This window comes from Camelus bactrianus, chromosome 11 (assembly GCF_048773025.1).
Source record: "Camelus bactrianus isolate YW-2024 breed Bactrian camel chromosome 11, ASM4877302v1, whole genome shotgun sequence".
Taxonomy (NCBI): Eukaryota; Metazoa; Chordata; class Mammalia; order Artiodactyla; family Camelidae; genus Camelus; species Camelus bactrianus.
Window position 1 is genome coordinate 64,440,828 of NC_133549.1, and position 15,269 is coordinate 64,456,096.

Below are 15,269 nucleotides of genomic sequence, written 5' to 3' on the forward strand. Positions count from 1 at the left end.
GTATGCATTAGTTTCACAGCTCAATTCAGTCAGCTTCTGATGGGTGACATTAAGAAATTAGAATGAGGCCAGGATGCACTCGGATTGATGCCAAGTTCAGAAAATGGAATTAGAAGTGAGAACAATGCCAAGGTAAACTAAGCCATCTTTTACTTACAGCTGACACGTGCTGCAAGAGACACATGACATCAATCATATCTGCAAGGATAAGAAGTCTGGTAACTGCAGCCAACAAGGCACGGGCAGCTTGAACCACAGCCTCCCTTTTCGGGAGATAACAGGGGTCATCTGCAAATCTCTCAGCTGATACTTTCAGAGCTTCACCTGAAACACATAACCCCAAAGAAGTTATGCTTTAAGATTCACTTATGCCTGTTTCAGCATTTATCATCCAACCTAATTCCAAGTACATTCCATGAGTAAGCATAATATTAAAATACTGTCAGTTGACACTAGAACATCGGACTCTTAATAACAATGCAGTTTTAAATTGACATTTGTTTTTGACAAATGCTCTGGAGTTTAAGAAGCATGATACCATTTTCCTGCAAGAAAATTGTGCTCTATTGACTAGCAACATCTAATAAAATTGCTGTCAACTTCTGCATTTGCTGAATCTCATTTGCTATGAAAAGTTTCATTACTAAGACTTCAACTGGAAACAATCTTGTTTACAAAAATAAGGTGAATTTTCATTGAGTTATTTTCCAACTCAATGGATGCTAGAAAAGAGCTAGCCTTTAAGATAATAAGATAGGAGCTCTCTGATAAATGTTTAAGATAGGCAGATTTATCCTAAACTGTCGATATAATGAATAAACTATACCCGAAACTTAGTCATAGAAATAATATTTCATAGTATTTGTTAGAGAAATATGTTCACTACCTTTAAGGCTTTTTTCATTTAAAATTAAAATTTTATTATAAAAGTAACATGTATTCATTTATTTTTAAAAGTTCAGAAAGGTATAAAATGAAGACAAAAAGTTCCTCTTTATCCCCCTCCAGTAACATAATTATTAAAGATTTACCACATCCATTATTTTTAAAACTTTTCAATTTAAACTTATTTTTATCATAAAAGCAATATGTGGTCATTAATATAGTTCATCATACTAAAAAGTATAGAGTGAAAATTTTTAGTTTCCATACTAATCTCAAAAAACACCCATTAAGTTCTTGTATATCTATCCAGAAATTTTTCTATGAATGTATGTTTTAAGTGTGTGCATATGTATATATGTGTACACTTATAAATTCATATATATTTATTTTATGACATTAATATATTCATATACATTCATATATTTGAAAGATTTTAGGTCATAAGAAAACACATAGATATTACATGTTATGAATGAAACATACAGAAGATATAGATTCTTTTCACAAATAGAAATGCTGACAAAGGGGCAAATAAATTTTAAGTTTTGATATACATTGCCAAAACAGTCTCAAAACACAGCCATCTCACCGACAACACATGAAAGGGTCTGTCTTATCTACCTTACTCCATGAACAGTTGTTTTCATTTATTCATGAACTTCAGCATAAAGAAAATGAAATAAACTATGATTATTAAAAATAACAAAGACTAGTGCTCCTTATTGTGGACAAAACCTGTAAAGGGTCTGAGGCTGTCTCAGCATGTTAATATATTACATTTAGCTCTCTTAACTACAAGAGAGCAATACCAAGTTAGGAATTCAGACTCTTAACTCAGACACTTCTGAGATCAAATTCTTATCTGCCACTTCTAGTTTTGAGACCTTGGACACTTAAATACTTTCAGTATCCTTATCCATAGGAAAGGGATAAAAACATTACTTTTCTCACATTGTTTCTGGGATGTTTAAGTGAAATATATTTTATAACACATATTTAGCACAGTATCTGAACATGAAAGGCACTCAGTATTAGCTGTTATATTCTTAGGAAATTTCTCATAGAGATGGTCAATTTTTAAGACCAGTAAATGGTGATTTTTCTGTGTTTCTCTGCAAGTCAGAATTGCTGCTAGAAGACTGTGAAAAATTAAAGTGACCTCCAAAATTAAGAAAGCAAATGAATTCCCACAAGAAGATTATCATTTTTGTCATGATTCTGAATTGCAAAGTTATGATAGCTTTTGTGGAATACTGTCTTTGACTTCATATACTAAAATTAAATATATATCAAAAAAGAACTATGTGTTCTTGACTCTCAGAATGCTGGGATGTTGAACAACTAGCTGAAGAGCCACACTCAGAAAAAGATCATTTAAACATTAAAAAACTATTACAGTCTTTGTTTCTATTAAGGTAGTATGAAGAGCCAGCCAAGTAGCATTGTTGGGAGAAAAAAACGTCACTCCTGAAATACACTGATAAAGATGCAGTAAGTAAACGTCCTAATCCTGGACTTAACACTCTCCTTCCTCTGAAATACTCCCAATCCTTTTCAGCTGGTTTCAGTTCATACTTGCAGTCTCAACATAAACACAATTTCCTCAGGAAGACAGACTCCCATTACTGAGGCAGGTCTTATAACAGAACTCTATGCTTCCTATCATAACCCCCATCAGCATTTATTGTAATAACTTATATCAAAGACTGTTTTTCCTTCTGAATCATAAGACTGTACAAGTAAGAGCTGTACTAGTCCTGGTTACCACAATATTCACTGGGTCTAGAAAAGCACTTACTATTTTGCATATATTCCAAACATTGAATATGTTTTGCTGAATGAATATGTGAATGAACATTATTCAATTTTCCTTTGACAAATTTTTGTTCCTCCTTATATAACATAACTCCATCCTAGGCATCCATGATCTAGAGCAATTTCACCGACCAAGAAGTTCACAAGTGAGAGTCAACAAACACTATGATATAATCTAAGCAGGGCTCAGGTAGAGACCTGTAAGAGGCACAGAGGAGAAAGACCTACCTCCACCTGAGGTGTCAGAGGACACATAAGAAATATTCTAGGTAAGAGCAATATGTTCCAGCTACTGACAAAGATAGACAATTTATAGAATTTAGCCAGTTCCCTGTAAAATTGCCTTGTGTCTGAAGAAAATGGCTATGTTTCCTAATTAAATAGAAAAACAGTGCAGCAAAATTCCTTTCTGTCTAGAATATTAGCATCCATGCTTTATAAAGTCTACATGTAGGGAGTCTATTCTTTTGAAATGTAATTCCCAATTTTCTTGTAACATTTTTACCTTAAAGTTTAATAAAAAGGAAATTTCACTTTTAAAATACATATAAATAAAAAATACATTTTTCCTTCAAGAAATCTCATTCCATACATGAAAGCAATTTACTAAATATCATGAAAATACCATAAGAATTAAATTCAGAAAGTTACTTTCTACTGAGTTCATTTTGTTCCTTTCCTATCAAATATGTTCTTTTTAATCTTCAAAAAATCCGTTATAAGATGCCTGCTTGAATATATTACTAAGGTATAAATTTTACAAAGATTTATACAAGTACATCTTGTACATATAAAAGTATAATGTATGAAAACTTCTGCATATACAAAAGTCCAATGTACAAAGGTTCTATATGATCGTATGAATAAACTTCAAAGTAAAAAAAGAGTTCTTAGCCAAACAGACACACTACAAACTATTCTTCACTTTATAAAAGATACATGCATGGTTCTTTTAAATAGTAAGCTGCTTTGGTACATTCAGAAGTACAACTCCACTTTCTTATGGTGATTACAAACATGAAAAATCAAAGAAAACAATATATAAGCAAAACATCCAGAGAAAGAGGAACAATCAAAATGAAAATGGACAAGTACTAAAGATCAAATTTCCTTCAACTTTTATAATTAACATTATATTTATGATTCAATTAAGATTTCTAGTTATGCCTTTAGCCACTCTTCTGTGTGTGTTTTAATATACCATACACCTGTAACATGCACTAGTACATATTAATTGATTCAATATATAATAACATACTGTGGTATAATGGGGTTCCCAGCCTGAGACTGGGCACTAGGGGTTTGGTTTTATTTGTTTTTAATTGGGAAACAGCCATTTCGAATATGAAAGCTTCTAAGAGACAGGAGCTTAAATTTAACTTTGAAGCAGATTGACCTCTTTTTTTTTTGTTATGTGGAGGGGAGGGGGCAGTGTATGTGAAGGGTTGGGGAAGGGGAGGCACAACAAAGAGGGAAGAATGACTTCAACTAAGTCCCAAACTAAAAAAGCAAAGACCCTATTTTAAAATGTTTGAGCCAGTTTGACTGCAAGGAGTAAAAATGTTTTGTATGATAAAGAACACTTTATCATGGCAAAGGGAAGAGCTGAAAAGCTAGCCACTGCTGTGTGGGCTCAGACTTGGGAGCTACAAGGACATCAGCAGGACTTTTGGACTCAGAATGTAGCTACCTAAAGTTGCCATTGTAAGCTATTGCCACATTTTATTTCCTTTTCATTACCTTCAAACTCCCAATAAAGCCTTATTAAAGTTATACTTTGGTTCCAGTCAAGGCAGAGGAATAAAGACCAGATTTCTTTCTCACCTGAAACAACAACATAATGGACCAAATGTATAAAAAAGTGGTTGTGAAGGCAGTGGGCATTGGGCAATAAAGGACGGTAATCCCTGAGAAATGGGAAACAAAATAGAATGAGCCATTTGACAGCCCTAGCTTATTGCCTTGAGAGACTTAGCAGGCCACAGATAGGGATGGGAAACTAAGACAGAGCCTGACAAACACTCTGAACTGAAGAGACAAAACTGAGAGTCCAGAGAGATTATGGCAGCTAAAGTACACAGGGCAGAGAATGAGAAAAAAGACAGCTACTCAGATCTGCAGAGGCTCCCCCTTGAATATTCCCTGGATCAACCCATACATGGGAAGAGGTTGCCCAAGGCGAGGAAAAGAACCATACAAAAGGATTTGAAGTAACAGTACTTGGCACTTACACAGAGCTGAGAACGGTGCTTGTTCCCACTACCAGAATGGAAAATTTCATTACTCATGGGACATTGGGTAAAGTACATAGAAGGGTCTTGTCTCACTAGTGGGGAGAAATTAGCCCTGGATATTGCCCCAGTCCCCCTGACAAAGAAATTCAAAGGGAGTAGAATTCCCACCTTCGAGGCCAGCAGCTGTCATGTATCAGAGAACAGCTGTGGCCATGTAAAGTTAACAGCAGGACAGCATATTGAATTAACTTATATGGAAGGATATAGGCAACCTGCCACCAAGACCTGCAACACTGAGAACAATCAAAATGAGTTGAATATATTGATAGGGCTAATTCCATAAAATTATAAATTTTTATAAAATATAAAATTTGATGGGGCTAGTTTCTACAAAACTGATGGAAACATCTCTTAATATCATAGTTGAGATATAGTAGAAGCTCTTTTAAGAGCCCTTCTCTTAAACATCTCTCTAAACTAATCAACTCTTTTTATTTCCTCTCAGCAAAATATTAATGATTCCTCCTTCCCACTCAGTACCAAAGGATTATCTCAAGTATATTGGAACCTTTCTGTTCCCACTAATTAAATCTGTTAGTTTATCCCCCAACTTTTTCATGTAAGTTGTAATCATAAATATGTAATTTTATTCAGTATATAAACATCAAATAATAGTAGAAAACAGTCTGTCATTTCTTTGAAAAGTAATTTGAATGCTTAGAGATAATAAAGGTGAGTTAGTAAATTGTTGTCAAATTGAGTGTGGAAGAAAAAAAATGGTAAAAGTTGGAGTGAAGCAAGGGAGAGAATTATAAAATATCAAGGATTCTGCAGTTCAGTAGCTTCTCAAGTGTCATTAAGTTTTCTTCCATAAAGACACCAAAGTAGGAAATCTTAATCAATGTAATATGGGTGTGATTTAGGCAAAAGCAATTCTTTGAGACTCACTCAACAGACCTGTACTAAAAATAGGCCTGGGCCAAATATCAAGCTAATGTTCATGTTACATTCATTAAGATAAAGGTAAAATATTTAAGGTAGGGGTGTGAGAGTGTGTGTGTGTAGAAAAGCTAATGAACTTTTTACTTCCAATAATGAGAACAAGTATATTTGGAAGCAAAAATTGTACATTGTATCTTAAAATACTGGAAATATCTTTAAATTTCAATCCTATTTAGGTAAATTTTAATTATATTTTTAGATGTAAAAATGTATAACTCCATGCCAAAAAAACCTTTCTTAATATCTTTTTATGTGTAAAATATTTTACACAATAGATCTATAAACTATCCATCTAAATAAATTTCAATATAAAGGGAGCTTCTAAAACAGAGCAAATGATGACACTTCAGAATTTCGAAGATGATTATTTTTAAAAATTGCCAAAGAACTGACAAAGTAATTTCATGTCATATTTTATATTGACAATAATTTTAAGGTAATAAAATACATAATATATTTGAGTATTGTATTTAAGATTGCAATTCCTACATTATATTCTAGTATTAGAAATATCATATACTTAAAGACATATATTTATTATAAAACAAAGTGACAACACAACAGAGCAATCCATATTGTAAAACAAACAATAAAGAGATAATAGTATAGATTTACAACTTAATTAAATGTTCAAACTTTGAGCAGAACTAGCTGCCCACAATTGCTGTCTATTGAATTTTTCTCCAAATAACCTATTGACTAATATACCACCAGTAAACATTTTCTCTATTATTCTTGATGCCAATTTAATTCTTTGAGAGGAAAAACTAAACTTACAACTATGATGCCAGACTAAAGTTAATAGCCCATTATTTTTTTTCCAATATTTCCTTTTCTGGCTAAATCTGAGCAAGCTTAGCTTCTATGATATTGTGCTGAATTAGCAAAATCTTGTCTCCTTGATTTTTTTATATCACCTGAAAGAATGTCGTTTTAGGGCTTTTGAAACTGACAGTGGCAATGCTAACTAATGCTAATCTAAGAAGTGATACTTAACCCTTACAAGAGCTCATTCACTCATGTAACAAATATTTCTTGAGCAATACAGCATGCAAAGCACTATGGAGTATATAATGATGACTAACACATGGACTCCATCAGATGTCCCCAAATAGGAAAACAAAGCATTTTAATGAGAAGATTCTTTTGTTTGGTTTTAAATGTCAACATATTCAGATATATTCCCTTAAAGTATAGTAAAACAGAATTCCATAGCACTAGAAAAGCATACATATATATCACAATAATGCTCCATATGCACAAATCCTTAAGTCTTTACTATTATTTTTTAAATCATTAAAAAGTTCTAGAGTCCAGAATCCAGTTCAAGATGACAACATAGGAGGATCACCTTCCCATGAACACACCAAATATGCAGCTTCATACAGAACAACTTTCTCTGGAAAAAAATCTAAAAACTGTCTACTCATCAGGTAAATGAAGGAAGGCCCACATCAAAGTGGTAGGAGGGGCTGGCACACAATCTCATCAGGAACCTGGTTCCCAGAGCAGCAAACCAGAGTTGGGAGGGAATTCAGCTCCCAGAGTTCTTCCCCGAGGAGGTAAGGCTTTGAATCCTACATAAGCAACCCAACTTTTAAGATTTGCACCTGAGAAATGAGCCCCCAAGATACCTAGCTCTGAAAACCAATGGGACCAGCATTCATGAGACCTACAAACCTATAACAAACTGAGAAGTGGCTCTTGCAGGGCTGATACTTGGACTTACCTGCCCAGCTCAGAGACATCCAGACTTCATGTACATGAGGCTCATTTGCTAATCCTAAAGCAACAGCCTGACAGGCAGGCATCTAATTTTCCTAATTTAGCACACATCCAGAGGTCTGCTGGCAGGCAGGAACCATCTTTGCCCTCTCTCTCTGCCTCGCTCTAGTCAGCATATGCCATCATCTCCACCCACCATGCTTTATTTTTCTTTTCTTTTTTCCCTTCAGGTGCAGTCTATATGCTCTCCCTCTGCTTTTTTCCAGCCAGCAGGCACCATAGTCACACTCTCCTGCTGTGCTCCAGAGGGCCAGTATCTCACAGAGAAGAGCTTTTATACACATCTCGTGCCCCAGGTTTTATGTCTGCTGCCCTGGTTTTTGTGGCTGTTGCCCAGGGTATGCCCTTCGATTGCCCAGCTCTGGAGGCCAAGAAGGCTCGCAATCTTGGGTCCAACAGAACTGCATCAATCAGCGAGACAGTCCTTAGCAGACTAACTCCCCCAGGGCAATACCCAGAGAGCGAGTGAAACACACGTCCGGTTTTTCTGTTGAAAGAGGCCTCTTTGCTTACCCAGGAACTTTGACCTGAGGGGTGTGCCACTGGTTTGGTACACAACTAGCGGCCCACACAGGTGCTCTCAAAGAACAGAGACCAGCAGACACAATCTTTGCGCTCTCCCTCTGCCCATCTCCAGCTCACAGGAATCTCCCAGAAAGGAACATGTACCCTTTTCTGGCACCTTGAATTGTGTGGCTGCCACCAGGGGACACCTTTATGTTGCCTGGCTTTGGTGGCCAGTGGGATTTATGCTCATGGGCCCCACAGGACTGTAACCAATGGAAAAAGATTAAATGACTACCACCCCCAAGCTATAGCAAGAGGCAACAGACACAGAAGCTCAGTCTTTCAGTGAAAGTGGCCTATTAGTTCATCATCATAGTTGTAGCCTGAGGGGCAGGCTTCTAATTAAACACACATCTAAAGGCTGACTGTAATCCCTTCCAGTGACCTCAAAGGGCAGATGCCATCTTTGCACTGTCCCTCAGCTGTGCTCCAGAGCACCAGTACTTCCCAGAGGGAACCTTTTACACACAGCTGGTGCCCTAGTTTTTGCAGGTGCTGCCCAGGGAATGCCCCTTGATCACCTGGCTCTGGGGGCCAGGGTTGGGGCTTGTGTTCTTGGGTCCCAAAAGATTATAACAATCAGAGAAAAAGTTCTTTGTAGAACCCCCAGGGCACTGCACAGACAACAGACTGAAATAGACCTCCAATCTTTTTGTGAACAAGGCCTATTTGCTTCTCCTGGAGCTTTAGCCAAAGGGGCAGGCTTTAGGTTTGGCACTTATCTAGAGGCCTACAGAGGTGCTCTCAGGGAACATAGGCTGGATGCTGTCTTTGCATTCTCTCACTGCCTACTATAGCTTGGTATCTCTGAGAAAGAAGCTCATACACTCATCTGCAACTCCAATTTTTGTGAATACCAATCAGGGGATACCTCAAGATCACCTGACACTGGTGGCCAGCAGGTCTTACACTTGTAGTCCTACAGGACTGTATGTATTTGCATACTTTAAATGCTGCTGCCTGAGGGTCTGGCTTCCAATCAGCTTGAATCTAGATGCTGATTGAGATGCTCGCCTTTGGGATACTGACAGATATTGGCATATTCTCAACTACAGAGAGCCACAAAAATAAAATTAGCTGCTTGGATAGTCACAAAGGTCTGAGACACAACCAAGAGCTAGGGCAGGGTTGAAAAAGGTTCATCTCCTACACAAGGCCACTCCTTCAAGTCTTGGAGAGTGGCTGTTTCATCTAATGCATAGAAACCAACACAAAGAGACAAGCAAAGTGAAGAAATAGAGGAATATGTTCCAAATGATAAAATAAGATAAAACCTCAGAAAAAAAACCCTTAATGAAACAGAAATAAGTAATTTACCTGATAAAGAATTCAAAGTAGCAATCATATAGAAGCTCAGTTAACTTAGGACAAGAATGGTTGAAGATAGTGAGAACTTAAACAAAGAGATAGAAAATATTAAAAAGTACCAAATAGAAGTCACAGAGCTGAAGAATACAATAACTGGACTGAAAAAGATGCTAGAGGGGACTAACACACTAGACAAAGCAAAAAAAGGGTCAATGAACTCAAGGACAGGGCAGTGGAACTCATCCAACCAGAGCAGCAAAAAGATAAAAAAAATTTAAAGTGAAGATAGCTTAAGAGACTTTTGGGACAAAAAAATGCAGACTAACATTTGCATTATAAGAATCCTAGAAGGAGAACAGAGAAAGGACAGAAAGCCTAGTTGAAGAAATATTGCTGAAAACTTCCCTAATATGGGGAAGAAAACAAATACTCCATTCCAGGAATCCCAGAGACTTACAAACAAGACGAAGCCAAAAAGATCCACACAACAACTCATTATAAATTAAAATGTAAAGAAGTAAAGACAAGGAGAGACTTTTAAAAGCAGCAAAAGAAAAACAACCAGTTATATACAAGGGAACCCCCACTAAGACTATCAGCAGAAATTGTGCAGGCCAGAAGGGAGTTAGATGATATATACGAAATGCTAAAAGAAAAAAACTCTTCAATTAAGAATACTCTACCCAGCAAAGTAATCATTCAGAACTGAAGGAGGAATAGTTTTCCAGACAAGCAAAAGATAAAGAAATTCATCACCACTAAGCCTGTTTTTTTTTTTTAATCTTAAAGGGACTTCTTTAAGGTAAAAGAGACAAGTAACAAGAAACACTGAAACTATAAGTCTCACTAGTAAAGGTAATATACAGTAAAGGTAGCAGATTAATCACTTAACTAGTATGAAGGTTAAAAGACAAAAGTAGTAAAAAAAAAAAAAAAACTATACCGACAACAATTTGTTAATGAACATACAAGAGAAAAAGATGCAAATTGTGACACCAAACCCATAAAACATGGTGGAGGGAGTAAAAATGTAGAACTTTAAAATATGTTCAAACTTAAATTCAACTTAAAGTAGATTGTTATCAGTATAAGATCTTTTACATAGGCTTTACAGTAACCACAAAGCAAAAACCCTTAGGAGATACACAAAGGCCGTGATAGGAGACAAAGAAGGCCATTATATAGTGATAAAGGGGTCAATCCAACAAGAGAATATAACATTTGTAAATATTTATGCATCCACCCTCAGAGCACCAAAATATATAAAGCAAATATTAACAGACTTGAATAGGCAGCAAAACAATAATAGTATTTCAATATTCCACTTTCAAAAAAGGATAGATCATCCAGACAGAAATCAGTAAGAAGACTTTGGGCTTAAACTATATATTAGACCACATGAACTTAATAAATATTTACAGAACATTCCATCAAAAGCAATAGAATATATGTTCTTCTCAAGCACACATGGAACATTTTCCAGGACCAATCATATGTTAGGCCAAAAAACAAGTCCTAATAAATTTTAAAAGACTGAAATGACATGAAGCATCTTTTCTGACAACGGTATGAAAATAGATATCAACTGCAAGAGGAAAACCTGAAAATTCACACGTATGTAAATATTAAACAACATGCTCCTGAACAACAAACAGGTCAAAAAGAAATAAAAAAATACCTTGAGACAAATGAAAATAGAAATACAACATACTAAAACTTATGGGATGCAATTCTAAGAGAAAAGTTCATAGCAATAAAGCCTATACTAACAAACAAGAAAGGTCTCAAATAAATAACCTAACTTTACACCTCATGAAATGAGAAAAAAAGAACAAATGAAGCCCAAAGTTAGTAGAAGAAAAGAAATAACAAAGATCAGAGAAGACATTTTGAAGACTGAAAAAAAATAGAAAAGATCAATGAAACTAAGAGCTGGTTTTTTGAAAAACCAGCTAATACTGGTACAAATTACTAGTAAAGAGACTGAATCAGTTAATTAAAAATCAAGAAAGTCCAGGACCAGATGACTTTACTGGTGAATTCTACTGAACATTTAAAGAAGAATGAATAATAATCCTTCTCAAATTCTGAAGAAGAAAGAAGAAAGAAGAAAGAAGAAAGAAGAAAGAAGAAGAAAGAAGAAAGAAGAAGAAGAAGAAGAAGAAGAAGAAGAAGAAGAAGAAGAAGAAGAAGAAGAAGAAGAAGAAGAAGAAGAAGAAGAAGAAGAAGAAGAAGAAGAAGAAGAAGAAGAAGAAGAAGAAGAAGAAGAAGAAGAAGAAGAAGAAAGAAGAAAGAAGAAGAAGAAGAAAGAAGAAAGAAGAAAGAAGAAGAAGAAGAAGAAGAAGAAAGAAGAAGAAAGAAGAAGAAGAAGAAAGAAGAAGAAGAAGAAGAAGAAGAAGAAGAAGAAGAAGAAGAAGAAGAAGAAGAAGAAGAAGAAGAAGAAGAAGAAGAAGAAGAAGAAGAAGAAGAAGAAGAAGAAGAAGAAGAAGAAGAAGGAGAAGAAGGAGAAGAAGAAGGAGAAGAAGAAGGAGAAGAAGGAGAAGAAGGAGAAGAAGGAGAAGAAGAAAAGGAAACACTTCCAAAGGCCAGTATTTTATTTTACAAAGGCCATATTTTTCCAGGCTAGAATTACACTGATACCAAAACCAGACAAACACATACAAGAAGATAAATGACAGCCAATATCCCAGATGAACTAGAGGTTAAAATACTCAACAAAACATTAGTAAACTGAATTCAGTAATACTTTAAAACAATCATACACCATGGTCAAGTAAGATTTATTCCAGGGATGCAAGGATGGTTCAACATCCACAAATTAATTGATGTGATATACCACATTAACAAAATAAAGAATAAAAATCATATGATCATCTCAACAAATGCAGCAAGAGAATTTGACACAATTCATCATCCATTCATTCACACTTCCTGATATCAAACTATATTACAAAACTATAGTAATCAAGACAGTATGGTATCAAGATAAAAATAAACACACAGATCAATGGTACTGAATAAAGAGCCCAGAGATAAACCCATGGTCAATTAATCTACACCAACTGAGCCAAGAATATATAATGGGGAAAGGACAGTCTCTTCAACAAATGGTTTTGGAAAAACTGGATGGACACATGCAAAAGAATGAAACTGGACTGCTATCTTACACCATACACAAAAATCAACTCAAAATGGATTTAAAGTCTTGAACCTGAAACCATAAAACTCCTAGAAGAAAACATAGGCAGTAAACTCTTTGACTTTCGCCTTGGCAATAATTTTTTCGATTTGACACCAAAAGTAAAGGCAAAAACAGCATAAATAAACAAGTGGGATTATTTCAAACTAAAAAGCTTTGCAAAGCAAAGAAGTCCAACAACAGAATGAAAAGACAACCTCAAGAAAGGGAGAAAATACTTGTAAATCATAATCTGATCAAGGCTTAATATCCAAAATATATGAAGAACTCATACAGATCACTAAAAAAGACACAGACAATCCAATTAAAAGTTGGGCAGATGAACTGAATAGACATTTTTCCAGAGAAGACATACAGATACATGAAAACAGGTACATGAAAAGATGCTCGACATCACTAGTCATCAGGAAAATGCAAATCAAAACAACAAGGAGATAGCACCTCACACCTGTGAGAATGGCCAGCATTAAAAGAGAGAGAGAAAACATGGAAATCTGTCACATTCCTATATACTAACAATAAATTATCAAAAAGAGAAATTAAGAAAACAATCCCATTTATAATCACATTAAAAAGAATAAAATACCTAGAATAAATCTAACTAAGGAGGTAGAAGATCTATACTCAGAAAACTATAAGATACTGGTGGAAGAAACTGAGGAGGATACAAACAGATGGAAAAATATACCATGGTCATGGACTGGAAGAATTAATATTGTTAAAATGACCATACTAACCAAGGCAATCTACAGATTGAATGCAATTTCTATCAAAATACCAATGGCATTTAGAACTAGAACAAATAATTCTAAAATCTGTATAGAAACACAAAAGTCTCCCAAATATCCAAAACAATCCTGAGAAAGAACAAAGCCAAAAGAATCATGCACCCTGAATTCAAATTATATTACAAATCCACAGTAATCAAAACAGTATAGCACCAGCACAAAAACAGACACATAGATCAATGGAACAGAATAGAAAGTCCAGAAATTAACCCACAATTATATGGAAAATTAATCTATGACAAAAGAAGCAAGAATTTACAGTGGAAAAACTCTTCAATAAATAGTGTTAGAAAAACTGAAAAGCAACAAGAAAAAGAATCAAACTGGACTATATTCTTACACCATGCTCAAAAAATAAACTCAAAATGGATTAAAGACTTAATTCAGCTAAAACCATTCAGCTTTTAGATGAAAACATAGGCAATAAGCTCTTTGACACCAATCTTAGTAATATTTTTTGGACATGTCTCCTCAGGCAAGGGAAACAAAAGCAAAGATAAATAAGACTACATCAAATTAAAAAGCTTTTGCACAGTGAAGGAAACTATCAAAAAATGAAAAAGTCACCTATTGAATCAGATATGATATTTGCAGAAGATATATCCAATAAAGGGGTTAATATCCAAAATATTCAAAAACTCATACAACTCAACATCAAAAAAATGAACAACTTGATATAAAAGTGGGCAAAGAACCTGAATAGACATTTTTCCAAAGAAGATATACAGGTGCCAACAAGCACATGAAAAGATGCTCAACATTGCTAATCGTCAGTATTCTTTTGGCTACAATATTGATATATCTAATAATTTTAGCATCTTAGGAATTTTCCATATGCCTCTGTAAAATGGCTCCCTGAAGAAAGTTCAGCCAAGTCCAAATAATGCTCCCAGTGTGATACCCTAAGGAGTTATGAATTTTCTTCTCACCTCCAAAGCATAATAGTGAAGAACTGTATTGCAAGATCAACAGTCAATTCACCTAGCTTGTCCACTAAATTTCCATGAAATTCTGAGCGAGTCATATGATTTTTCAATGTTTCTATTATGCAAACACAGAGATTAAGGCAACACAACAGGGAAAACAAGTGAAAGCCTTTAGTCCCCAGAGAAAAGTACTAGCTAAACACAGAGTTCTTAAAAGGCAAAAATGTTCTTACTGCTGTATTAATATTTTCTATATTTTTATGTGAAGATTTATGATGTCAAAATCAAAGTTATTCCCATGGATCTTCCAGAACAATTTCCTAACTGTGGAACTTCAGCAAAATTTTCTGTCAGTGTCCATCATGAATACCTTGCTACAAGCCACACAATTTTAAAGGTTTAAATATTCATAGCCAGCAGATTATCAATAGTGACTCAGTTCCAAATGCTCCCTCCAGGGATGATAAATCAATATTTACTGACCTAGGTAAATTCCATAGGCTAAAGAAGAAAAGAGAAGTCAAAAATATTGGCCAAACAAAGCAAAGAAAAGTTTTGGAATGTAGGGGAGAAAAAGTGAAGCAAGTAGGAGGGGGAAAAGTTGCCAATTCCTTCTTTTGGATTACCACTATAAATTGTGAATATTTGGTGAGGAAGATAAAATAGTAAATCTCATTGAGAGCCTCTAGCATCAAAAAGATAACAAAAGGAAGAAGTAAATACCATCCTGTAATGTGCTAGAACAGATAAAAGGATAAGA

The 15,269-nt window shown here is 35.0% G+C and overlaps 1 protein-coding gene across 10 annotated transcripts in view; it reads right to left on the minus strand.

Annotated features, from left to right (window-relative positions):
* CTNNA3 (catenin alpha 3) overlaps positions 1-15,269 on the minus strand; it is a 1,350,411-nt gene that overhangs the window by 1,236,008 nt on the left and 99,134 nt on the right. For 9 of the 10 annotated variants that reach the window (XM_074374085.1, XM_074374091.1, XM_074374088.1 and 6 more), the window contains one exon: positions 158-324. The exons of the other annotated variant lie outside the window; for it this stretch is intronic. In XM_074374085.1, coding sequence (XP_074230186.1) covers positions 158-324 — 167 coding nt within the window. The remainder of the gene's footprint in view (positions 1-157; positions 325-15,269) is intronic. 10 annotated transcript variants of the gene reach the window in all.